General features: G+C 50.8%; 3 protein-coding genes across 3 annotated transcripts; 1 reads left to right on the top strand and 2 right to left on the bottom strand.

Moving 5' to 3' along the window:
* Nucleotides 1-884: 884 nt before the first annotated feature.
* PAX4 (paired box 4) lies at nucleotides 885-5094 on the top strand (the record flags this gene model as incomplete). Its single annotated transcript, XM_080818736.1, is given in 12 exon segments — nucleotides 885-897; nucleotides 1281-1411; nucleotides 1700-1915; nucleotides 2198-2273; nucleotides 2865-2990; nucleotides 3203-3285; nucleotides 3631-3700; nucleotides 4126-4181; nucleotides 4475-4616; nucleotides 4944-4957; nucleotides 4959-5021; nucleotides 5023-5094. Coding segments are annotated over 12 exon segments (1062 nt in total).
* Nucleotides 5095-10884: 5790 nt separating this feature from the next.
* Nucleotides 10885-16980, bottom strand: FSCN3 (fascin actin-bundling protein 3; the record flags this gene model as incomplete). Its single annotated transcript, XM_080818556.1, has 6 exons — nucleotides 10885-11090; nucleotides 11402-11572; nucleotides 12053-12212; nucleotides 14790-14908; nucleotides 15245-15941; nucleotides 16840-16980. The coding sequence occupies 6 exons, from the start codon at nucleotides 16978-16980 to the stop codon at nucleotides 10885-10887; spliced, it is 1494 nt and encodes a 497-aa protein (XP_080674682.1).
* A 1548-nt stretch (nucleotides 16981-18528) lies between these two features.
* Nucleotides 18529-21667, bottom strand: ARF5 (ARF GTPase 5). The gene is made up of 6 exons (XM_080818287.1): nucleotides 21459-21667; nucleotides 20854-20934; nucleotides 20394-20503; nucleotides 19770-19841; nucleotides 19120-19245; nucleotides 18529-19014 (listed from the first exon to the last, which is right to left on the bottom strand). The coding sequence occupies exons 1-6, from the start codon at nucleotides 21523-21525 to the stop codon at nucleotides 18928-18930; spliced, it is 543 nt and encodes a 180-aa protein (XP_080674413.1). The 5' UTR covers nucleotides 21526-21667; the 3' UTR covers nucleotides 18529-18927.

Here is a 21667-nt window from a genome sequence, read left to right as displayed (position 1 = left end):
ATCGCAGCAGGTTAGAAGATGCCAAGAGATGTGTCTTCCAAGAGAAGCCTGGACTTGATGCTTGTTCATCCTTACATCTAGTAATCCTTACTTCTAGTTCATCCTTACTTCTAATGGATGAGACCAGAGCCTCAGTGCCGGGGCTGGAGCAGAGCCCCCATGTTCCCCTAGAGCTTCCTGGAGAGTATTAAAAAAAATAAAATAAAATCAAGAGCAAGACTCAAAGTTTGCAAAGTTTGCAAAAGCAAAGTTTTCTGGTTGGTGGTTTGGAGAAACTAAGCTTAGGAGATGCGTGATAGTGGAGGCAGTGTTGAACCTGTTGTCTAGCCTCAGACCAGGGCAAATGGGATCTTTGGTCACCGATGCCCTCTTCTGGCTGGGCAGAATATTCTATGTTTTGGGGTTTGGCCCTGTTGAATCTGAACATAGGAGGCCGAAGTGCCCCCCAGGGCTGAGAAGGCTTTCGAGGGGTCAATGACAACAGCGGTCCATTTGCAAAAGGGAAAGCCTGAGCATTTGGATGCATAATCCTTTTCTACTTCCCTGACCTCTTACAATGAAAAGTGTGAGAAATGAGAGCCTTCCCATCCTCCAAGCCCTTAAGATCCAGTACTCCGCTGGCCCTGTGATATGTTGGTTCATCACGGAAGGATATAAGTAGAGAGAATTTGAATTGTCTCAGCAAACCTGCTGGCAAATTTTAGAAACCTGACCCTCTATCACAAAACACTACCACCCAAGACCATTCTGAGCAAGAGACTTCACCCAAGTAACCTTGGTCATTGCAGATCCAACCCCAAGACAAAAGAAGGAACTTCTAGAAGGAATCCCTCTCCCCAGTCTTCCCAGTTCCCGCCCTTCTGGGCAGAGCATCGGCCTGGAACATGCCGCAGGATGGTGAGATGTCTGGGAGAAGTGGGAAGAACAGGCTGGTGTAAGGAGGGAGGGGCTATCTCTGGGCCCTGCTTCCCTCCACTGGTTTCCGCGCCCTTGGCCAGCGTTCTGGGGGAGTTTCATCCGGGCACTCCTTCTTGCTCCACCTGCTTCCCTTAGATCACAAGGGTCAGCACAACTGCTTTCAAAGCAAAGACTCACCCATGAGCCACCTTGCCAAGAAAGTGGGAGCTGGGGGACCCCCTGCCGGGGGGGGAACTTTCTCTGTGATGGGAAATGGGAAGCCAGACCTGAGTGGCCTGAGAAACCCTCCCCAGCAGGGTCCTCCATACCACAGGTGGGCTGGGGAGAGGGGAGGTGTGTGGACGCCTTCTTCTCATGCCCAGGGATCAGCAGTGTGAATCAGCTGGGGGGGGTTTTTGTGAATGGCCGACCCCTGCCCCTGGACACTCGGCAGCAGATCGTGCAGTTGGCGGTCAGCGGGATGCGTCCCTGTGACATCTCCCGGAGTCTTAAGGTAGTACGGTTTACCCAGGGTTGGGGACAAGGAGCAGGGACCCAGCACCCTCTGAAGGCAAGTCTGAGGCTGTTGCAGACTCTGAGGGCTTTGGGGGCTTGGGCTACTTCCTGGGAGACCCTCAGGGTCCAGGGTGGAGATCTTCAGGCTCCCAGGGATAAGGCTGAATGCTCAACTCTGTGGCCTGGGCCAGTAAGCTCACTTTGCCTTGTAGCCTCCTTCTGCCGCACGGACTCTCACCCTCTGCCAATCACACCATCATCTGTCCCTGCTTCTCACCTGACCCAGGTATCTAATGGCTGTGTGAGCAAGATCCTAGCACGTTACTACCGCACAGGTGTCTTGGAGCCCAAGGGGATTGGGGGAAGCAAGCCACGTCTGGCCACACCCCCTGTGGTAGCTCGAATTGCCCAGCTGAAGGGTGAGTGTCCTGCCCTCTTTGCCTGGGAGATCCAACGCCAGCTCTGTGCCGAAGGGCTCTGCACACAGGACAAGATTCCCAGTGTAAGTGTTCTCCCCTCCCGGCACCGGGGCTGGCAAACCGGCCATCCAGGGAGAAGACCCCTTCTTACTTGGCAGTGGGGCCATCCCAGGCTGGGGAGGCAGGACTGAGGGGCTCTCTTCTGAAAAGTGGGGTCGTGGGACAAGTGAGAAGAAGAAAGCATGGGAAGAAAGGAGGCTGCCCTGGGAATGATGTGGGGGCCCAGACAGAGAGAAAGGATATTGGGAAAAGGATTCAGGTGGGTCTCCTCACCATCTCCCCGCTCAACACCTCGACTCCCCCAGGTCTCCTCCATCAACCGTGTCCTGCGGGCACTCCAGGAGGACCAGAGACTGCCCTGGGCACAACTCAGATCTCCAGGTGGGTCTTGGAGATGCCCCCAGGGATGCTCAGAGCAAACATCGGCATTTTATGGTTTGCAAAGCCCTTTCTTGTTCTTTCTTGTGTCACCCTCATGGAAAGAGAATAAGGAGGGCCTGGCAGGGAGTGTTGCTCTCTCCGGGCAGAAGAAAATCAAAGCTCAGAGAAGGAAATGGACTTACCCAAGGTTACCAGCTAGCTGTTGGCAGGTTCTGGAACAGAACCCAGGTCCCTTGGCCCTCAGGGCACAGGATATGCTGAGGAAGAGGAAAGACTGGACCTTCCACACCCTCCCTCTGCCTCATGCACAGCTTCTCAGAGCACCCTTTACATTCTATGGCATCATGCAACCTGGACCAACCTTGCTGCTGTTTCCCCAAACACTAAGCATGCACTTGACCATGGCATTGGCCGTGCCCCCCACTCAGTGGCCCCTGAAGTAAACTTCAAGGAGCTGTAAATATTCCACCATCATGGCTCTGCTCTTCTACCCATGCCGGCCCCTGTCCATAGCCCTAGGGGCTTGGGAACCCCATCGTAGGAGAAGAATCACGATCACAAACCACCACAAGCCTTTGTCCCCCTTTACAGCTGTTTTGGCTCCCACCCCTCACACTCCCCATGGTGGCTCTGAGGCTCCCCGGGGTCCCCACCCAGGGACTGGCCACCGGAATCGGACTATCTTCTCCCCAGGCCAAGCCGAGGCGCTGGAGAAAGGTGCCAGGGTGGGGTCAGATGGTGGGTTAGAGGGTGCTTGGTGTGATCCATGGAGGCAATGCCCCTGGGGCCTGTGGGCGAGGCTACGGGTGGCCCTGGCTTGGGGAGGAGGGGAGTTTAGGGTTGTAGCAGGGGGAAGTGGAGCCTGAGGGGGAGACCCGGGCCTTGCTCCTCTCCCTGTGCCCTTACTATGCAAGCCTCAATCTCGGCAGAGTTCCAGCGTGGGCAGTATCCCGATTCAGTGGCCCGTGGAAAGCTGGCCGCTGCCACCTCTCTGCCTGAGGATACCGTGAGGGTGAGTGGGCTCTGCCACACGGTGCATACAGACTGCAAGAAGAGAGACTCTGATGAGAAGGCTTTGGGTTCCGGCGAGGTGGAGAAGGGGGCAAGAAGGTGGAAACAGATTTGTTGGTAGCAGAAATCAGACCCAAGACCTTCCTTGTCTCCTTCCGCTGATTGCTCTCCTCTCTTCCCCACTCCAAGCCTTTGAGGTGAGGCAGGGGACAGAGAACAAAGACCAAAGCAGGGAGGGAGGGCATCACGTCTGCGCTCTAGGCCCAGACCACAAAAGTGTGGCGAGAGCAGTAGGTGCCATGGATTGAGGAGCACAGCCAGCTACGCTGTTTCCACCTTCCCCCAGGTCTGGTTTTCCAACCGAAGAGCCAAATGGCGCCGACAAGAGAAGCTCAAGTGGGAAATGCAGATTCCAGGTAATTTCTCTGCGTATCCATCCTTCCATCCATCCCACCCATTCTTGCATGCATCCATGCATGCATTGGATCCATTCATCCTTCCACTCACCTATCCATCCATCCATCCATCCATCCATCCATCCACCACACATTTACTTGGCAACTTCCATGTGCCAGGTCCTGTGTTAGATACTCCGCATTCAGAGTCTCTGTTCTTCAGGTCTGCACTGTCCCCTGCTTACCATCCCTGAGATTTAATCCTTCTTCCCCAGTTTTTCCCAAGGCTTTGCCTTGGGGAGGAGACCATTTAGGGTTGTAGCATCCATCTCCTCCCATCCCTGCCAGAAGTTGCTGCCTTTCCTAGGACCTCCCTGCTGCTCCCCACTCCTCCCCACTCCCTAGACCCATTTCTCCTTCTGAGTGGATCTGCTCTCACCTTGTAGGTGCTTCCCAGGATCTGAGTCTACCAAGTACCTCCCCAGGGGCCACCTCTGCACAGGTATCCAGGAAAAGAGGGGAGTTGGTGACCTGGGAAGACAAGAGCTCACTGCTTCTCCCATTCCCAGTGAGGCCTGAGCTAGAATTCCTGACTGTTCTAAGTTCCTACACTGCACACTTTGGAAAGCACCATCCTCCTAGTCTACCGCGTGAATGGTGCCCTCCGGAGTTGTATAGGACACAGCCAGAGGCGGGGTCAGCCTTAGAGCCCCAGGTCTGCTGAATAGGAGCCATCACTGACAGTGTGTGTGTGTGCGTGGTGGCGGGGGGGGGGGGGTTCTCTGCTTTTTCTAGCAGTCACCTTGCAGTGTGCCCACAGCGGTCCTGCCTGCCCTTGAATCCTTGGGTCCCTCCTGCTATCAGCTGTGCTGGGGGACAGCACCAGACAGGTGCCTCAGTGACACCCCACCCCAGGCCTCTCTCAAGCCCTGCTGGGGTAAGAATCCACAAGCTAGGCCTCACTGCTGCACGGTGTGGGGAGGGCTTACTTCTTGAGCCACAAGAGGGCAGGAATCTTCAGTCGGGGTCATCAGGGAATCTTGACACAGCTTTCTTCATTCCTTGCATGCTTACAAGGTTGGAGACTAGCACCCCCAGGGTCTATAGTACCACTGACAGCCTTAACAGCAAAAGAGGGTGGGATTGGGATTTGAGTACATATATCCATCATTCATATATATATAGGGTCTGTCCTCCCCACCAGTGACTTTGAGGGGTGGGATCACAGCAAGAAACCAAACTCGCCCTCTCTTTGTCCCCGCAGGCTACCTGCCTCCTGCAGCTGAGCTCCCTGGATTCAGTCCTGCTCTGCCACCCTTGTCCTTCCTTCCATTGCCCCCAATGCCAGTCTTGGTGCCCCTGAGGCCTTGCTCTGGCCCTGGCCCTGCTCCCCACCCCTGCAAGACCTGGAATGAGGGAGGAGGGCCAGAGTGGAAAGGGGATAGGGTGGGGAGGACCTAGTATCATCCTGCCCAAGCACATTATTGCTGCCCCCTCCTTTCTGTGACTCTTCTTCACCTGTGGCCCTGCCTCGCTCCATACCCCCCCCACCCCGGCCCCTGATGCAGCACAGCTGTTTGGAGGGGCTGGAGAAGCCGTGCCTGCCCACTACTCACACTGGCCTTAAATGGCCTCAACTTGGCAGAAATAAAAACATTTTTTAAATTAGCAGTAGTTCCTGTTGGTGTTTTTCCCATGAATATTTATACTCCCGCCCCTATATTTAACAATAAAGTTCGTTCTATCTCTATCTCTATGTCTATCGAGCCACCTATCATCTTTATCTTCCTATCTCCCTTTCTATCCCCCTATCTTCCAATCCATCTAATCTATATATCTATATGATCTATTTATATATGTAAGTATGTATGTATGTATGTAGTTCTCATCTATTTAACATATCTGTAGTCTATGGAACTATCCAGTCTGTCTAATCTATATATTTATCTGTCTGTAGTAGGTCTGTAGATACGTACCTATATTAGTGTTTGGGTGCTCACACACAGACAGGCACACCCACCCACACACCCATACACTGATGGTACGTCATGGGATGTCGCCCCAAGTCCCCAAGGCATTCCCCCAAAATAAGGAACTTTTCTTACATAGCTACAACAGCCAAGAAAATTTACAGTACTTTGTTAATCTAAGAAAATACACATTACTTCCTTAATTGCATATGTATTTTTGGCAAAGCAGCAGAGTGGAAAGGCCATTATTCATACTCTTTTTGTCCCTTTATTCATGCTCGGGGGGCAGGTTTGCTTGCTTCTTCTTGGCAGTAAGTTCCAAATCTTCTCAAATTTGTCTCCCTGCAGAGAAACCTCTAGGATCTTCCTGGGAAGTGTTGGTATGTAGGGAAAGAGAGGAACATGGGGAAAAGGGGGTGAAGAAAGGGATATCTTGAAGGGGGTGGGGCTCATTCCTTCCAGCTTGTTCCCTTTTGAAGAGCTGGGGATAGAATGATGATGGGGAAGCAGGATAAGAGGAGTGGGGGCAAATCTGGTTTCTCCCATCTGGGAGGGGTACTCACCCAGAAGTTATCTCATCATCAAATACTCTAGTGCCATGCTCTTCAGCAACCACCCGCCAGTCCCATGTGGCTATACAGACGTAACCAAAATTACGTAAAATGAGCAATTCAGCTCCTCATTCACACCAGTCACATATCAAATGCCCAATGGTCACAGGTATCCCCTGGCTCCTGTATCAGATGGTAAACATTATAGAACAATCTAGAATTTCCATCAGCACAGAAAGTTCTATGGGCCAGCATAGCTCTTGAGTGAAATGCCAAGGGTGATAGAGCACACCCTGCCCCTACCCCTGCTGACAGACTGCCTGGGGAAATGGGTGAGGTTTTGGGGGGTGACAATCTGCACGGTACAGTCTGAGAACAAGCCATTCACTCAGCTGTAGGACTGAGGTTGGCAATGAAGGCAGCTGCCTGCTGAAGCCCCATGGCCAAGCGCATTCAAGTGGAGGATGGATGGCCATTTGTGGGGAATGGGGGTAACAGACTATGTGGGGTGTGTGTGTGTGTGTGTGTGTGTGTGTGTGTGTGTTTATCTCCGTGCAAATGAATGCTTGTGCATCCAAGTTTATATATGCATTTATGGAATGCAGAAGAAGAGATTCTGCATTAAATGACCCCAAGGTCCTGTCTCTCTGAAGAGTGTATTGTATTCCAACTCAAATCTCTGGTCTATTCTTAATGTTCTCTTGAAAGGGATACCCTGGGCTCTAGTGTTCTAAAGCTTTGCTTGCTAGATTAAAATTTTTACAAAATTCTTTCCTATCTCTTGGGGTGCTTGGGTGCTCAGCTGTTAGGCATCTGCCTTTTGCTTGGGTCATGATCCCAGGGTCCTGGGATGGAGCCCCCCATCGGGCTCCCTGCTCAGCAGGAAGCCTGCTCCTCCCTCTCCTACTCCCCCTGCTCTTGCTGTCTCTCTCTCTGTCAAATAAATAAAATCTTCTAAAAAAAATAAAAGAATTCTTTTCTATCTCTTGAGGAGAAACATACTTACAAAAACCTGAGGTCATTTTCCACTATGCAAATGGAATTTCTCCCATGTTGTGGTTTTAGCTTCTTTTCTTAACAGATTTAAAAACCAGGCACTCGTTATAGTACGGTGCAATTTTCCCGAAGTGGGGGTCAGGCATCACTGTTGGTATTTGAGAACATTTCAGGAGGCATGTAGACACTGCTTTAAATAATATTTAGTCAGAAATGAGAACATTATTCCCCTTTCAATTCTGATTGCACTGAAGAGAAAGCTTTCATTTTGGTCCTCTGTAACAACTGTTAACCTTTTTTATAACAGAGGGAAAGGGAACCTCTGGTTCTGAGGTTTGGGCAGGGGAGGGAAATCTAACTAGGATTTGATAACATCACTTAGTTTTCGTTGTATTTATTTTTAAGGTCACTTTCTATTTATGGCAAATGAGTCTCCTATTTTGTGATAGTGATTAAAATAGTCCTTTTTTATTTTAAAAGATTTTATTATTTATTTGACACAGAGAGAGAGAGAGCACAAGCAGGGGGAGGGGCAGGCAAAAGGAGAAGCAGGCTTCCTACTGAGCAGGGAGATTGATGTGGGGCTTGATCCCAGGACCCTGAGCCGAAGGCAGACCCTTAACCATCTGAGCCACCCAGGTACCTCTAAAATATTCCTTTCTAAATAAAATTACTTAAAAGTTTATGTCAATAAAGACATTGATAGAACAAATGGTAGATCGATGAAGGCCAAAGTTATAAAGACAGTACTAGAATGATGGTCATTGTGGAAGCTCTGTTTTGATGGAAAGAGTAGTGGACATTACAATCCCCTAATCGAAGAATTGAATCAGAGCTCCCAGTCATGGGACCCTCACTTCAACTCCCTGTAAAAGGTGGGCGATGACAGGGAAAGTACCTGTCTTGCCCAACTGACAAGATCAAAGGTGAGATGATTGGTAAATTTCAGGCTATCTAGGCATAAGATGTGTCATGATCATTACCCTGTGCCCATAAGACTCATAATCCTTCATTCTTTCAAAACCCAAAGGACATCTAATCATTTCTGGATTCTGAATCCTTCAGGGCAAAACTGGCTTCTCACATGATTACTGGAAAAATTCTAGTGGTCCTGGCGGGGATGGGGGAAGATCAGTGGAAGCACTGGTTACCATTTGGTCTTGCTTCTTCCAGATAGAACTTGCGGGGGACTTGGGGCCTTGGACTCCACCCACCTCTAGACCCTTATTCTGTACTGAGTCAGATGCACACAAGGGGTCTTGGGGGTGGCCTTTTGTGTATTGTTGCTTGAAACAGGTGTTTTGCTAAACTGGGTAGGGAAAGTTGCGTAACAGATATTCTCATGGATCTTGACTCTGGGGTTCCTGTTGTGTTTAGTGCAGTAGTTTCTCCTGGAGGATTTGGATTTCTATAGGTGGCATCCCATTGACCTGGAAAGGGAAGAGGAAACAGAAACCTTGAGTCAATGATTTGCTGATTTGCTGGAAAAATCTGGTAAGATCAACTGGGAAAAGACAGAATAAAGTGATTTGTCCCATTATTCTTTTTTTTCTTTCTTTTTTTTTTTTTTTTAAAGTAGGCTCCACACCCATCATGGAGCTCAACACAGGGCTCAAACTCACAATCCTGAGATCAAGACCTGAGCTGAGATCAAGAGTCAGACACTTAGGCGACTGACTGTCCTGTTTTGTCCCATGCTTGATGAACGTGAAGTTGTATGTATATGTGTATATGACGTATGTGAAATTAATTTATAGGCAAAGGCAGTAAAAATTATTTTTAATCAGATTAATGGTATAAAAAATAGCATCAGAATTCAAAGGGATACTATAGCCAATAGATAAGATTTACTAAGAATTCAACTGAATTGGGGAAGGCTTCTGATAAAGGACCCTGCACTAGATTCCAGGCTGTTTACTATACATTTTATAATCATTATTTCTCATAACACAACAAAATCCTACAAGATAGATACTATATTCTGATTTCATTGGCCAGGAACAGGATTTGAGAGGTTCATTTTTCCAGGGTCAAACAAGTTTAACTGATAAAAATCCAATGAGAACCTAGTTCGATGTCCAAGAATGAGCTCTTAACCACTATGATACATTGTCTACTGGAATGTCATGGCCTGGAAGGAGCCTGAGAAATTTAGTTCCATTGAAACCCTTCATGAAACACATAAGAAAACAAGCCTGGTGGAATTTCATTTGATTTTTTTTCCACTTTGGCCCTAGCAAAGGGTTTGTTTAGAAAACCAGTAGAGGGGCACCTGGGTGGCTCAGTGGGTTAAAGCCTCTGCCTTCGGCTCAGGTCATGATCCCAGGGTCCTGGGACCGGCCCACATCGGGCTCTCTGCTCCACAGGGCGCCTGCTTCCCGCCTCTCTCTCTCTCTGCCTGCCTCTCTGCCTACTTGTGATCTCAGCCTGTCAAATAAATAAATAAAATCTTAAAAAAAAAAAAAAAAGAAAGAAGAGAAAAGAAAAGAAAAAAACGAAAACCAGTAAAAAAAAAAAAAAAAAGGAAAGAAAACCAGTAGAAAATGCAAGAAAAGAGTGAACATATATAGTGGGGGTCCATATCTAGATCCATATGGCTACTTAACCTTCATACCATCCTATGAAGCAGATATTATTCCCATTTTACAGATAGGGAAACCAAGGCCTAGAAATGTTAAAGCAATTTCCCCAAGGTTCCAGGTCTATGTGATACCAAAACCAAAGCTCTTCTTCCCACAACATCCTCATGCCCTTCCAAGCCAGGAAAGCGAGGTCAACTGTGAGGAAACAGGGCAAAGAGCAGTGAGGTGTCCTGAAGACCTGTGAACAGGGAATGATTTAGGAAAGCAAACTTGTCATGGAGAAGAGATGGGGTGGACGGATCTGGAGGCAGGGAGTGCTACTAGGGAGCCCTCATCACAGTGCAGGCTTTGGGTGAAAAGCCTGAATTCACACGGTAGCAAAGGTAGTTAAGAAGGAGCAGGCGCTCAAGTCATGGTTATGGAAGTACCCAAGAGTTTTCAGGGTTTGGTAAAGGGAATGAAAGGGAGGAAGGCGAGATGGTGCTGAGATCTTGATCCAGAGCATCTGGGAGGACAGCAACACTCCAGATGGCCATGGGGGAGGACCGGAAGAATCATCTGCGGAAGGGAGGGGGAGGAGGCTGATTTTGAGAGGGTGGCAGGACGAAGTCAACTCAGTTGTCAATCAGAAAGTTGGAAAGAGAGGAGGTTAGCGTTCAGGAGAAGGGTCAGAGCTGCAGATGAATATCTGGGAGCCAACAGCACTCCAGGGATCCAGGGGTGCAGGGATAGAAAGCGCATAGTTTAGAAGGCAAAGTTACCTGTCTTCCCTAAGAGTGGGGCAAAGCTCTGCATCTTTACACAGAGAGATAAACACATGAGTACACCTGATTCTGTCCCCTGCAAGCTTGCTGGCACACACATGTCAGTGTGGTCTCATCGTCAGAAACCTAGATCTGATTTCCCCTCCTTTCTCCAGTAAGTCAGTCTCTAGAAGCCCTGAGAGGAGAGTCTGGATTTGGAATAAATGTCTGGAGCTGATCGGGTTGTGGGACAGAAGTCAGTCCACGGGTGTGTTTTGGTCTCATGCTCACCCACTTCCCTTCTTTCCTTGCCCCTTCGGCTCCTTCTCCTCTACCTCCTGGTCCTGACCCACTTGATCTTACCTAAAACTCCCAAATACACTCTTTGGTAATCTCTTCGCTGTCCGCCAACAGGGTGCCGCTTCGGTCGGATCGCATATAGAAGCCATTGGGCGCCAGCACTGTGAGCAGGTTGCTCCCGTGAAGCTCTATACAGAAGTTGAGAGCAAACTTCCCCCAAGGACGAAAGGTGCCGAAAGATGTTATTGACCAGAAGGATCCACCCTGTGCTGGGGAGGGAAGGGTGAAGGATGAAGTCCTCCCGCTGGATGGCTAGAGGAGGCTCCCGGCAAGCGCGCCAGCCCCTCTGACTTCCCCACTCTGCCTGAGTAGGCAGGTCCATCTGCGGAAACGTGGGAGGGCTGGGTTTGGGTCTACCAACCCACTCGGGGGGCCTTGACGTGTGAAAACAAAGAGAAACTCCATTTTTCCTTTTCTGCTGAGTAGGCTCTGAGCAGAAGACGTTGGAGTCTGAGTTGGGGCTAAGGCAGGACGAGACCGTGAACCCAGGAGAAGTTCACGGAGAAGAGGAGCTCCTCACCCTGGAAGTGGTATATGCCCTGGCGGCAAGGCAGCAGGTGGATGCAGTCGGGCTGGTCCATATTGCACTTCATGAGGTCATGCTCTGAGGACGTGCCCACGTACCCGTAACGACCTCGCAGTACAAGGAAGGGCCGGTTAGCTAATCGAATCCCAAATTCCTCATTGGGGCCTGGAAGAAACCGAGAGGAGTTATCTGGATGAGCTGTTTCCAGATGCTTTCCCAAGTAGAAGCAGGAGGAGGGACACTAATTGCAGGTTGTCAACATTTAAACAATTACTGAACACCTACTAGGTGCCGGATCTTAGGCTGGGTGCTTATGAAATGTCTGTCAAAACACTTAATAGGGCGTGGAGCCCAAGAGGTTTTAATATCCTTCCTTCCTTTGAGAGGTGTGAATCTATTTAATCTTCACACGACTCCTGGGAGGCAGGTGGGTTGGAGATCACTCCCCTTGGTAAGGGAGCCAATGGAACTGGGGCTCAAAGATGTGTTTGCCCAAGTGATGACAAAAATTCATTGTCATTCAGCAAATTCAGTGATTCAGCAAATACACAGACCCCAGCTCCAGTGCTCTTTCTATTACAGCCCAGCTCCCTCTGAAAGCATCTCTGACTTGGGATAACCTGGCAGGAGGGCCACTCTCCTCACCTGGGATGGTGGCATTGGCCATCAGCAGGCCATTGTCTATGATGCCCAAGAAGCGTCCATTGGGAGACTGCAGGATGATCTTGCCACAATTCCAGTGCACTCGGAAGAAGGTATCAGGCTCCATGGGGTGCCCATTAGCCACCACTGTCCTGTGGCGCCTCTGGCGAGATTACAGGGAGCAGAGAAGAGAAAAAGGACAAAATCTCAGCTTTCTTCCCATCATTTTTTTTTTTAAAGATTTTATTTATTTATTTATTTGACAGACAGAGATCACAAGTAGGCAGAGAGGCAGGCAGAGAGAGGGTGGGGGAAGCAGGCTCCCTGCTGAGCAGGGAGCCCGATGTGGGGCTCGATCCCAGGACCCCGGGATCATGACCTGAGCCAAAGGCAGAGGCTTTAACCCACTGAGCCACCCAGGTGCCCCTCTTCCCATCATTTTTATTCCTAGATCCTTTCCCACATCCCACCTACTGGCTTTCTTCATTCTCCCAGGGCATGCTTTATGCTTTCACATCCTTTCTTCTCTCTCTCTCTCTCTCTCTCTTTTTTTTTTTAAGATTTTATTTATTTAGTTGACAGAGAGAGAGAGAGCATGCACAAAAGCAGGGGGAGTGGGAGCAGGAGAAGCAGGCTCCCTAGGGAGCCCTGATGAGGGGCTCTATCCCAGGACCCTGGGATCATGACCTGAACCAAAGGCAGATGTTTAACTAACTGAGCCACCCAGGTGCCCCATTTTCACATCCTTTTTGGAAAACATATTGTGGTCTCAGCTCCCCCACTTCCCCAGTCCTGGCTATATCCCAGAGTCCATTATCAAAAAAGGACCTGGATAACCACATGGAGAGAAATAAACCTCAGCCCAGATACCAAAATCATTTCCAAATGGACATAAAAATGAAAGCAAAACCGTAAAACATCTACAAGAAAACCTAGGAGAAATTCTTTGCAACATTGGGGCAGGCAAAGATTTATTGAAACCAAAAAATCACTAATCATTTACAGAGTGGAGAAATTGGACTTCATCAAAATAAAAAACTTGCTGCTCAAAAGACTCTACTAAGCAAATGAAAAGGCAAGCCACAGGTTGTGAGGAAACACAATACATATATTTGGCAAAGAACTTGCCTTTAGAACACAGAAAGAACTCTGGACTTTAGAACACAAGAAAGAATACTTACAACTTGATCATAAGATAACCCAATGGGCAAAAGATTTGAACAGACACCTCACAGAGGAGATATACAAATGACCAATAAGGCCATGAAAAGATACTCATTGTTATTAATTATAAAAGACATGCAAATTAAAGGCACAGTAAGACGTCACTGCACATCCATTAGAGTAGCTAAAATTAAAAATACACACAATGAATACTGTTACACTGAAAATAAATAAAATAAAAAAATACAGACAATATCAAGTGTTGATGAGGGTATGGAACAATTAGAACTATACATTGCTGGCAAGAATGTAAAATAGAATACTCATTTTAGAAAACTATTTAACATTTTCTTAAAGATGTAAACATGGGGCACCTGGGTGGCTCAGTTGGTTAAGTATATGCCTTCGGCTCAGGTCATGATCCCAGGGTCCTGGGATCGAGTCCTGCATTGGGCTCCCTGCTCAGCGGGGAGTCTGTTATTCCCTCTCACCCCACCCTTCCCCCACACCCCTGCTTGTGCATGCTCTCTCTCTCTTTTTCTCTAGCTTGCTCTTTCCCAAGGAAATAAATGCAATCTTAAAAAAATTAAAAAATAAAAATATAAACACACATTTATCATGTGACCCAGTATTTCTACCCCTAAGATTACTGAAAATAAAAAAACTTGTATGCAAATATTCCTTGCAACTTTACTTTTTTAAAGATTTTATTTATTTACTAGAGAGAGAGAGATTGAGAGACAGAGATACTGAGAGAGAGAGCACAAGCAGGGAGGAGAGGGAGAAGCAGGCTCCCTGCTCAGCAGGGAGCTTGACATGGGGCTCCATCCCAGCATCCTGGGATCATGACCTGAGCTGAAGGCAGAGGCTTAACCGGCTCAACCACCCAGGTGCCCCGCAACTTTATTCACAATAGCCCAAACTGGAAAGGACTCAAGTGTTCATCAACAAGTAAATGGATAAATAAATCATGTTTGTGTTGATGAGTAGTAGTATGGGAAACTGCTCAGCAATAAAAGAGGATAAACTACTGATACATGGATCATGAATCTCAAAAATATTATGCTGATGAAAGGAAGAATACACACAGTAACATGGTGTGATTCCATTCACGGGAATTCTAGAGTAGGCGGCTCTAATCTGCAGCGACAGAACAGTAACAGGGGTGGAGGGGAGGGCAAGAGGAAAAGGGGACTGACTACAAAGGGGCAAGAGGGAATTTCTGTGGTGATGGAAATAATCTTTAACTTGTGACTGGGTGTATACATGTGCGTATACATGCATGAGTGTATATATTTGTCAAAACTTCTTGAATTACACATTGAAACGAGTGCAGTTGATTATATATAAATTGCGCCGCAATAAAATTGGTTTTTCTTTCTTTTTTTTTTTTTCAAAGATGCCCCATTGAATGAAATTGGGCCCATTGGTTGAAAATTGACAAGGGTCTCCACCCTTGTCTCCACCGTCCTCCACCTCAGCCTCTGGTCACCTGCCTTGAAGAAGGAGAGAGTATGTCTAGAATGGGAGAGCTCAGAGATGAAGGATTCCCTCGCTCGGAAGGCCAAGGTCTCACCTGGGCTAGGTAGCAGCCATTGGCTGCTCGAAGCTGCAAGGAGGGGCTCTCATCGTCGCATTCAAACTGGAACAAGGACATTGGGGTTATGTGCTCAGAGGCAGCACACACCTCAACATCTGCAGAGAAAGATCATGTCAGAAGGAGCCAGAGTCTGGTTTCAACCTCAGTCTCAGCCCCTCCTCCACACCTTCTGTCTGGGTTCCCTCTGGTTCCCCTCCTCAGCCTTTACCACCTTCTGCAGACCACAGGAGCCTGGAGAAGACCCAAGCTACTTTCCTGAAGTCCCTGCCCCTGCCTTATCACCCTACTCCATGGCCTAAGAGATCCTGTTGGGACCCTAGGATCCTCCTTATCAGCAGCTTCCAAAATATCTGCTGTTCTCCAAATACATTTTTCTCTTTCCAGGAGCCGGCTCTCCCTCCCTCCGTAGCTGTCCTACACCCAGCACTTGCCATAGACGATGGAGAGGAACTTCCGAGTCTTGGACCTGAGGCTGACCCAGGTGGGACAGCGCTGTAGGACGAACCACTCCTCACCCCTGTGGGGATTGGAGCCCAGGCCCAGGAGCAGGCGCGTGCCCTGCGGATACAGCATGCCTCCTTCTCCGTCACTCAGGGCCACGAGCCCTCCCGGCCGCACCTGCATGTGAAAAGCTGTCTGTGCTGAGGGTTGGGGGACCAGGCGGTCTACGTGGGACAAGAAGAAGTGTGTTGAGGTCTCCAGGTGGTAGCATCCGTCTTGGAAATGCAGCAGGAAGCCACATTCCTCCAGGCAGGGAACGGGCGCATCCACCCAGACCCGGCCCACGGTGGGGTCAGCCCGGGCGTAGCAGTGGTTCACAGGGCTGTAGAGGATCACGTGGACGTGCAGGGCCGGACGGGGGGTCCACATGTGGTAGGCTGAGAGGACCCTGGAGTTGCAGAACACATCTTCACCGTCAGACTCCAGGTAACGGCCACTAATTATGCACTGGAGAGTCCACTTGCCATTGCGGTGGAAACGCAGGAGGAAGCACCCGTGGTGGCTGGTCCTGGGCCGGCCGTAGCATAGACTGCCGTCTGCCTCGCACAGAAGGTAAAGGCCTTGCAAGCCCCGTAGTCGGACCACGGCCTGTGCGTCATGCTCATTGCTCACCAAGATCTCCCAGGTCTGGAGGCGGTGGGAGGGAGAGGCAGGAGATCAGTATTGCCGAATGACCAGGCCAGGGTGTCCAATGCCATCAAGCCTGGCATCACCCTAGAACCTTCATGGCGACCAACCACCTTCCCCTCCGCATCGGCCTCCACGGAGACTGCCCGCTCTCCCACCCTCTCATCCAACTGATCAGAAGATTTCAGGAGACCTCACCTACTGGAATCAGGGAACTTCTCAAGATCCCAAGAAAAGTTCTAAGGACATGCCTCTCCCAGCTCACCGAAGGTAAACTTCCCTCTCTCTTACTTGGTGGCTTCCTTCAACGCCTAATTTTCTAAGAAGTGCTTTGGTTTAAGTTTAACTTCTCTCTTCCTCACTGTTGCCCCTGGAGAGCATGTTAACTAACACTCCCCTCCCCAGAGCCCACCTCCCCAGCGGGGCAGGAGAAAGTCAAGACCTCTTACATCAGGGCGGGCAGGCCCAGGCTCCAGGGATAAGGATTCCCAAACCACAACCCACGACTGAACAGAATCAGTCCATCCCTACCTGCACCGCCCCCCAAGCCCCCCACCGCCCCTGGCACGCCAGAGGCCCACAATCCTGCCTTCCAGCCTGGGCTCTTCACCTCTCCTCTTTGTGATGACACAACCACCTGGTACTGGCATGGAGGGAAGAAAGCAGCCAGAGAAGGCAAGGCAGCAAGGGCGGAGGCTTTGCCTCTCGAAACAGGTTGAGAAAGGGGGAGAGGGAGGGATCGAGACCTGTGAGCAAAAGCCTGGGGTAGGAGGGTCTCGGGCTGGTAATGGCAAAGGCTAGGAAAATGATAGCGAGTGTACCCCAGCCACCACACACACACACACACAAGAGCTTGGCCACTAAGAAAGAGGACTCCCGTACAGGTTTGCCTGGTTACCTGTCTCCGGCCCAAGCCCTTTGCAGTAGCAGTGACCGTGTTCTTATATGCCTCAAAAGTGAGGTAGGATCCTGCCCAGCTGATGAGCCCAACCCTTAGCTCCTCAGGCTTGGGTCTTCGCGTCCACTCCACCTCCTCCATGGGGCCGGCACCACAGGTGATGACTCTGTCCGGCCCAGCCTTCCCCCCAGTGGTGCGGTTCCACAGGCCATAGGGCCTGGAATCAGGCCTGTAGTACCCACCAGAAGACGTTCCCAGAGGGAACTTCTCAGGCAGAGGCTGGCCTAGGGCCCAGCGCCTCTGTGACCCGGGAGCATTGTGACTGTGAGGGCTGCCTCTTTCCATAGTGGGGAAAGGGCACTGGCCTGGCCATGGTCAATCCACAGCCCAGAGGAAGTGGGTCTAGGGCCTCTGGCGTCAAACTCCCCGGGCAACTCCAGGCACCAACAGAGCTGAGCTAAGACTGGGAATCAGAACTCCGGCCTGGGCCAGTGATAACCTGTGACTACAGGCAAGTGTCTTCCATTCTTTGCTTCTGTTTCTCATTTTAATCACAGGATAAAAACCAACCTCTTTCCTCCCCATGAAGTGAGGTCTGCTTGGCTCCCTTGGGACTTAAGTGTTTTTCAAGTTCAAGATATCCATGAAAAGTTTATTAACTTTTACAGCCCTTGGGAGAATGAGGCCAAAATGTCTCAGAAGGTGCTTTTCAGGGACTGTGAGGAAATCCTAGGTAGATAACCAACAAGGATCAAATGACTCATATTCCTCAGGAAGGGTTGGCTCAGTACAGGTGAAGGGAAATGTCCTAGGTAGGGAGAGCCCTGGGTATCTTCCTCATAATCCCCTGCCTCACTGTTCCTAAGGATCCCAGCCCTTCCCCTCAAAGGGTCCCTGTTGGCCAACAGCTTCTGGGACTCACTTCCTACAAAGCTCCCGGAGAAAATCAGGCCAGTACCTGGAGAAACTGACCACATGAAAGGAGAAAGGCAAGAAGAAATAATGGTGGCAAAGGCAGATTTTGTTTAAGCTTCACAGGGATTCGAAGATCGGGCAGAGTGAACCACACCTGGAGAACCGCCCACACTCCTGGTTCCATGCACATACTTTCCCCTTCCCCCCGTGGGTGCGAGGTGGTACAGTGCCAGGGGTGTCTTTCAGGTAGAAAGAGTTGCCTCCCACGGAGAGGAACTTTAATCCCTAAGGATTAGAAGGACCCTACGGTGTTTCATAGAATAAGGCTAACAGAGTAGTAGTGACAGAATCACCTGTGTAATTTCTAAGATGCATATTCTTGGGCTTCAGATCAGTCCTAATGAGTCATATTTTCTGAAGTGCCCCTCAGGGTGCTATTGTTAATAAATACCACCCCCCAATTTTAATGTTCACAGTAATCATTAAGAACCACTGTTCTAAGTAGATAGGAGATGGAAAGGCCCAGGATGTAGGAGATTTATAGAATCATTAAAGTAGATCCCCTCTGCAAAGGCCCCCTGGAATTGGGGAGTGCTTGTAGCCTCAAGAATGAGAAGGGAGAAGCTGAGCGGGATGAAGGCAGCTGGTGTGTGCGCACACTGGGGGAGAGGGTCGCTCTGCAGTCTCCGCAGCTCTGAGCTTTCTTCCTATCCCATCGTCCCTTTGTATCCAACAACCCAGCCCCCTCACTTCTAGGCTACAGACAACACCATGTACAAACCACAGCAAATTTATTACTCAATGTCCAGTGCCACATCATAGCACCACCAGAGCCCTCAACTTCCCTCCCCACCTGGCCCCAAAGGGACTCCCGAAATGGAAAAAAGACGAAAGTAAACCCAGATCCCTGCTCCTCCTCTGGAAGAAGGGGCTTAGCCCTAGAGAAGTCCCCCTTCCACAGGTCCCAGCAGGCAGGAGAGTGGACCCCTTCAGCCCAGAGAGTGAGGCTCCAGGCTCCAACGACAGAGAGAACATGCAGGCAGGAGCCGGAGCGGAGGCCCGTGTCTGTGGGAGAGGAGTGGGAGGGAAGGGCACTGCCTGAGGAGTCCGGGAATCTGGCCGTCCCGGGTGCACGCGGGAGCTTCCGGGCAGCAGGGGCCGGCCCCTGGTGGGTTAGCGCTTGGACAGCTCATGGGACAGCCAGTCGAGCCCATCATACAGGCCTGTGCCTTGAGTGGCACAGGTGGCCTGGACGTACCACTGTGGGGAGAAGGAAAGAGAGCTCAGCAAGAGGGAAGATGAGGGACGCCTTCACGTCCTGCCCCTCCTCCCCCTTGGCACCCCTGGGCAATGCGGGACCCTCACCGTGCGGCTCCGCAAGTGCTGCAGGCCCAGCTTGTCGGTGAGCTCGCTCACGGGCATGGCGTTGGGCATGTCCTGCTTGTTGGCAAACACCAGCAGCACGGCATCCCGCAGCTCGTCCTCCTGCAGCTGAGACGGGTGAAGGGGATGGAGTCCGGCGTCCTGGCAGAGTCTCCAGGCCTCCCCTTCCCGCTGTGCAGGGAAACCTCCCTTTCCGCCTTCTAACATATTTGTGGGAAAATTGTAATATCGTGTAGTCTGAGCTGAACACAAGCTTCACAAGTCAGCTTGCAGCCATCTGGCCTTAAATCCAAAAAGAGCCTTTTTCAAATGACTTGCCCTAGTCAAAATGGCAACGTTTCTCAATGGAAAAACAAGAATGTTAAGAGGATGTTTCTCTCCACCACACATAATTTCCCTTTCCCCACCAACACCTCTGATGTGAAGACGTGAGGATTCAAGGAAAAAGTCAGTCTTGGGCTTTTTGACCTGACTCCAGTTCAAAACACAGTTGAGGTATGCCTTGCGACTGTGTCCACACAGAGAAACACAGTCAAGGCCTGTGAGACATTTCCTGACTTTCACCCCAGCTCAGAGATCTCAGAGCTCTGTCTCTGAACGAGGGCTCCGTTCCCAGGGCTCTGGGTGCTCACCATCTTCTGGAGCTCATCAGCAGATTCCTGGACCCTCTCTCGGTCATTACTGTCCACTACGAAGATGAGGCCCTGGGCAGGAAGGAAGAACGGAGAAGCCATCACTCCCACCTGGGACATACCCTAGTCTGGCTCTTTCTTTTTCCCATCTTTGTGTCTAAACCTTCTCATCTTAAAACTTTTCACTAAGCTTTTCATGGTGGCACCAACTGGAGACACCGTGCAAAGGATACAGTCTCTGCCCTCAGGCAAGCAGTGTAGTTAGAAGAAGCGCAAGGGACCAGGGAAAGACCAGACGAGAGCTAAATGAGGCGGCATGAGTGCGCCTGGCTGCCTCAGTCAGAACTGTGAGTTCAAGTCCCACGTTAGGAGAAAAAGCTTACTTTAAAAATAAATAAACAAATAAATGAGGAAGCATGGCCCCAGAGTTTGCTTCTCAGAAGCTAAGGTAGCTAAGTCTCAGAAAACTAAAGGCATTCCTGAAGGATGAGGAGAGGTAAGGCTACAACTGTGGATAGATGGGAGGTAAAGGTTTTTTCCCCTGGCTTGCGAGACAGGCCTAGGCCAACATCTCAGTCGCAGCCCTAACACCTTCTCTCCTGGGGTTGGGGAGCCCCACCCCACCTGAGTGTTCTGGAAGTAGTGCCGCCACAGAGGCCGAATCTTGTCCTGGCCTCCCACGTCCCAGACTGTGAAACAAATGTTCTTGTATTCCACTGTTTCCACATTGAAGCCTGAAGATAATTGGAAAAAAATATGAGAACCAAGTCCTGAAAGAAAGGAACTCTCTAAATCTAGGTGGATTCACTGGGGACATAAAACCAGAAGGCAATGATCAAGTCCCATGGGAAGAGAACCCCAGAGAACAGGCAGTCCACAGACCAGACCCGGCTAGGTCACATACACCCTGCCTCAGCACCATCCAGCAACTAAAGGTAACTGTGACCCACTTCTCAGGTAGCAGTGTCTGGTGTCAGGGCCAGCTCCCTGCACAGAGATAAGGGCCTCAGGCAGAATGGGTAGCAAACCCTGGGAAGGCCTGCTGCCAGCCTCCCTCTCCTCCCGGCCTCGCCTCAGAACTCACCTATGGTGGGGATGGTGGTGACAATCTCCCCCAACTTCAGTTTGTACAAGATTGTGGTCTTGCCAGCTGCATCCAAGCCAACTGCAAGGAGAGGGGCATAGGGATGGAGACGGGAGCGAGGGAGCCCTCTAGAGACCAGGAAAGGGGAGAAGCCAGGACAGCTGATGGAGACGGGGGCGGAGAGCCCAAGCGCCTGCAGGTGCGCTCTGTTCTCTACCTTCGAGGCCTTAAGAGCAGTCTGGGTGGTGAGCACCAACTCGTGCCCCGAAGCGGGCGAGAGGCGGGAGACGGCTAGGGGGGAAAGGGCATAGGAGGGGGCTGTGCTCCTTTTAAAAGTCGTCTCCAAGGGCGGAATCCTCCCTTCTTCCCAGCCGGGCTGGGGAGGAGGGAGCTTCACCCCACCCAGGCCCGCAGCTCCCGGGCTCAGGCCCGGGGATCGGCGCTGCAGACCGCGACCAGCCCGAGAGCAGTGACCCCCGGGGGGTTAGGAGGCAGGTGACTCCAGGTCAGAGACCCGGCTGAGCTGGGCTCGGAGGGACGCGGGGGCGGGAGGGCTGCGCGGGGGCCGGCGCTCCGGTCCGGGCCGCGCGCTAGATCTGCCTCACCCATGAGGATCCTCATCTGCTTCTTCCCGAAGATCCGCGAAAAGAGCGCGGACACGGTGAGGCCCATGGCGGGGCCCGGGGGAGGGGGTGCGGGCACGGACGCGGGGTGCGGGCTGGAACCGGCCGGCCGCTGGGGGATGGGGCGCAGCAGCAGGAGGAGGAGGCTCCGCCACCGCCTCCGCGCGTCCCGGCCCGCCCTACGTCATCGC

The sequence above is a fragment of the Martes martes genome (genome assembly GCF_963455335.1).
Source record: "Martes martes genome assembly, chromosome: 11".
Classification (NCBI taxonomy): Eukaryota; Metazoa; Chordata; class Mammalia; order Carnivora; family Mustelidae; genus Martes; species Martes martes.
Note: the sequence above shows the minus strand (reverse complement) of the source record. Positions and strands in the feature narration are given on the sequence as shown.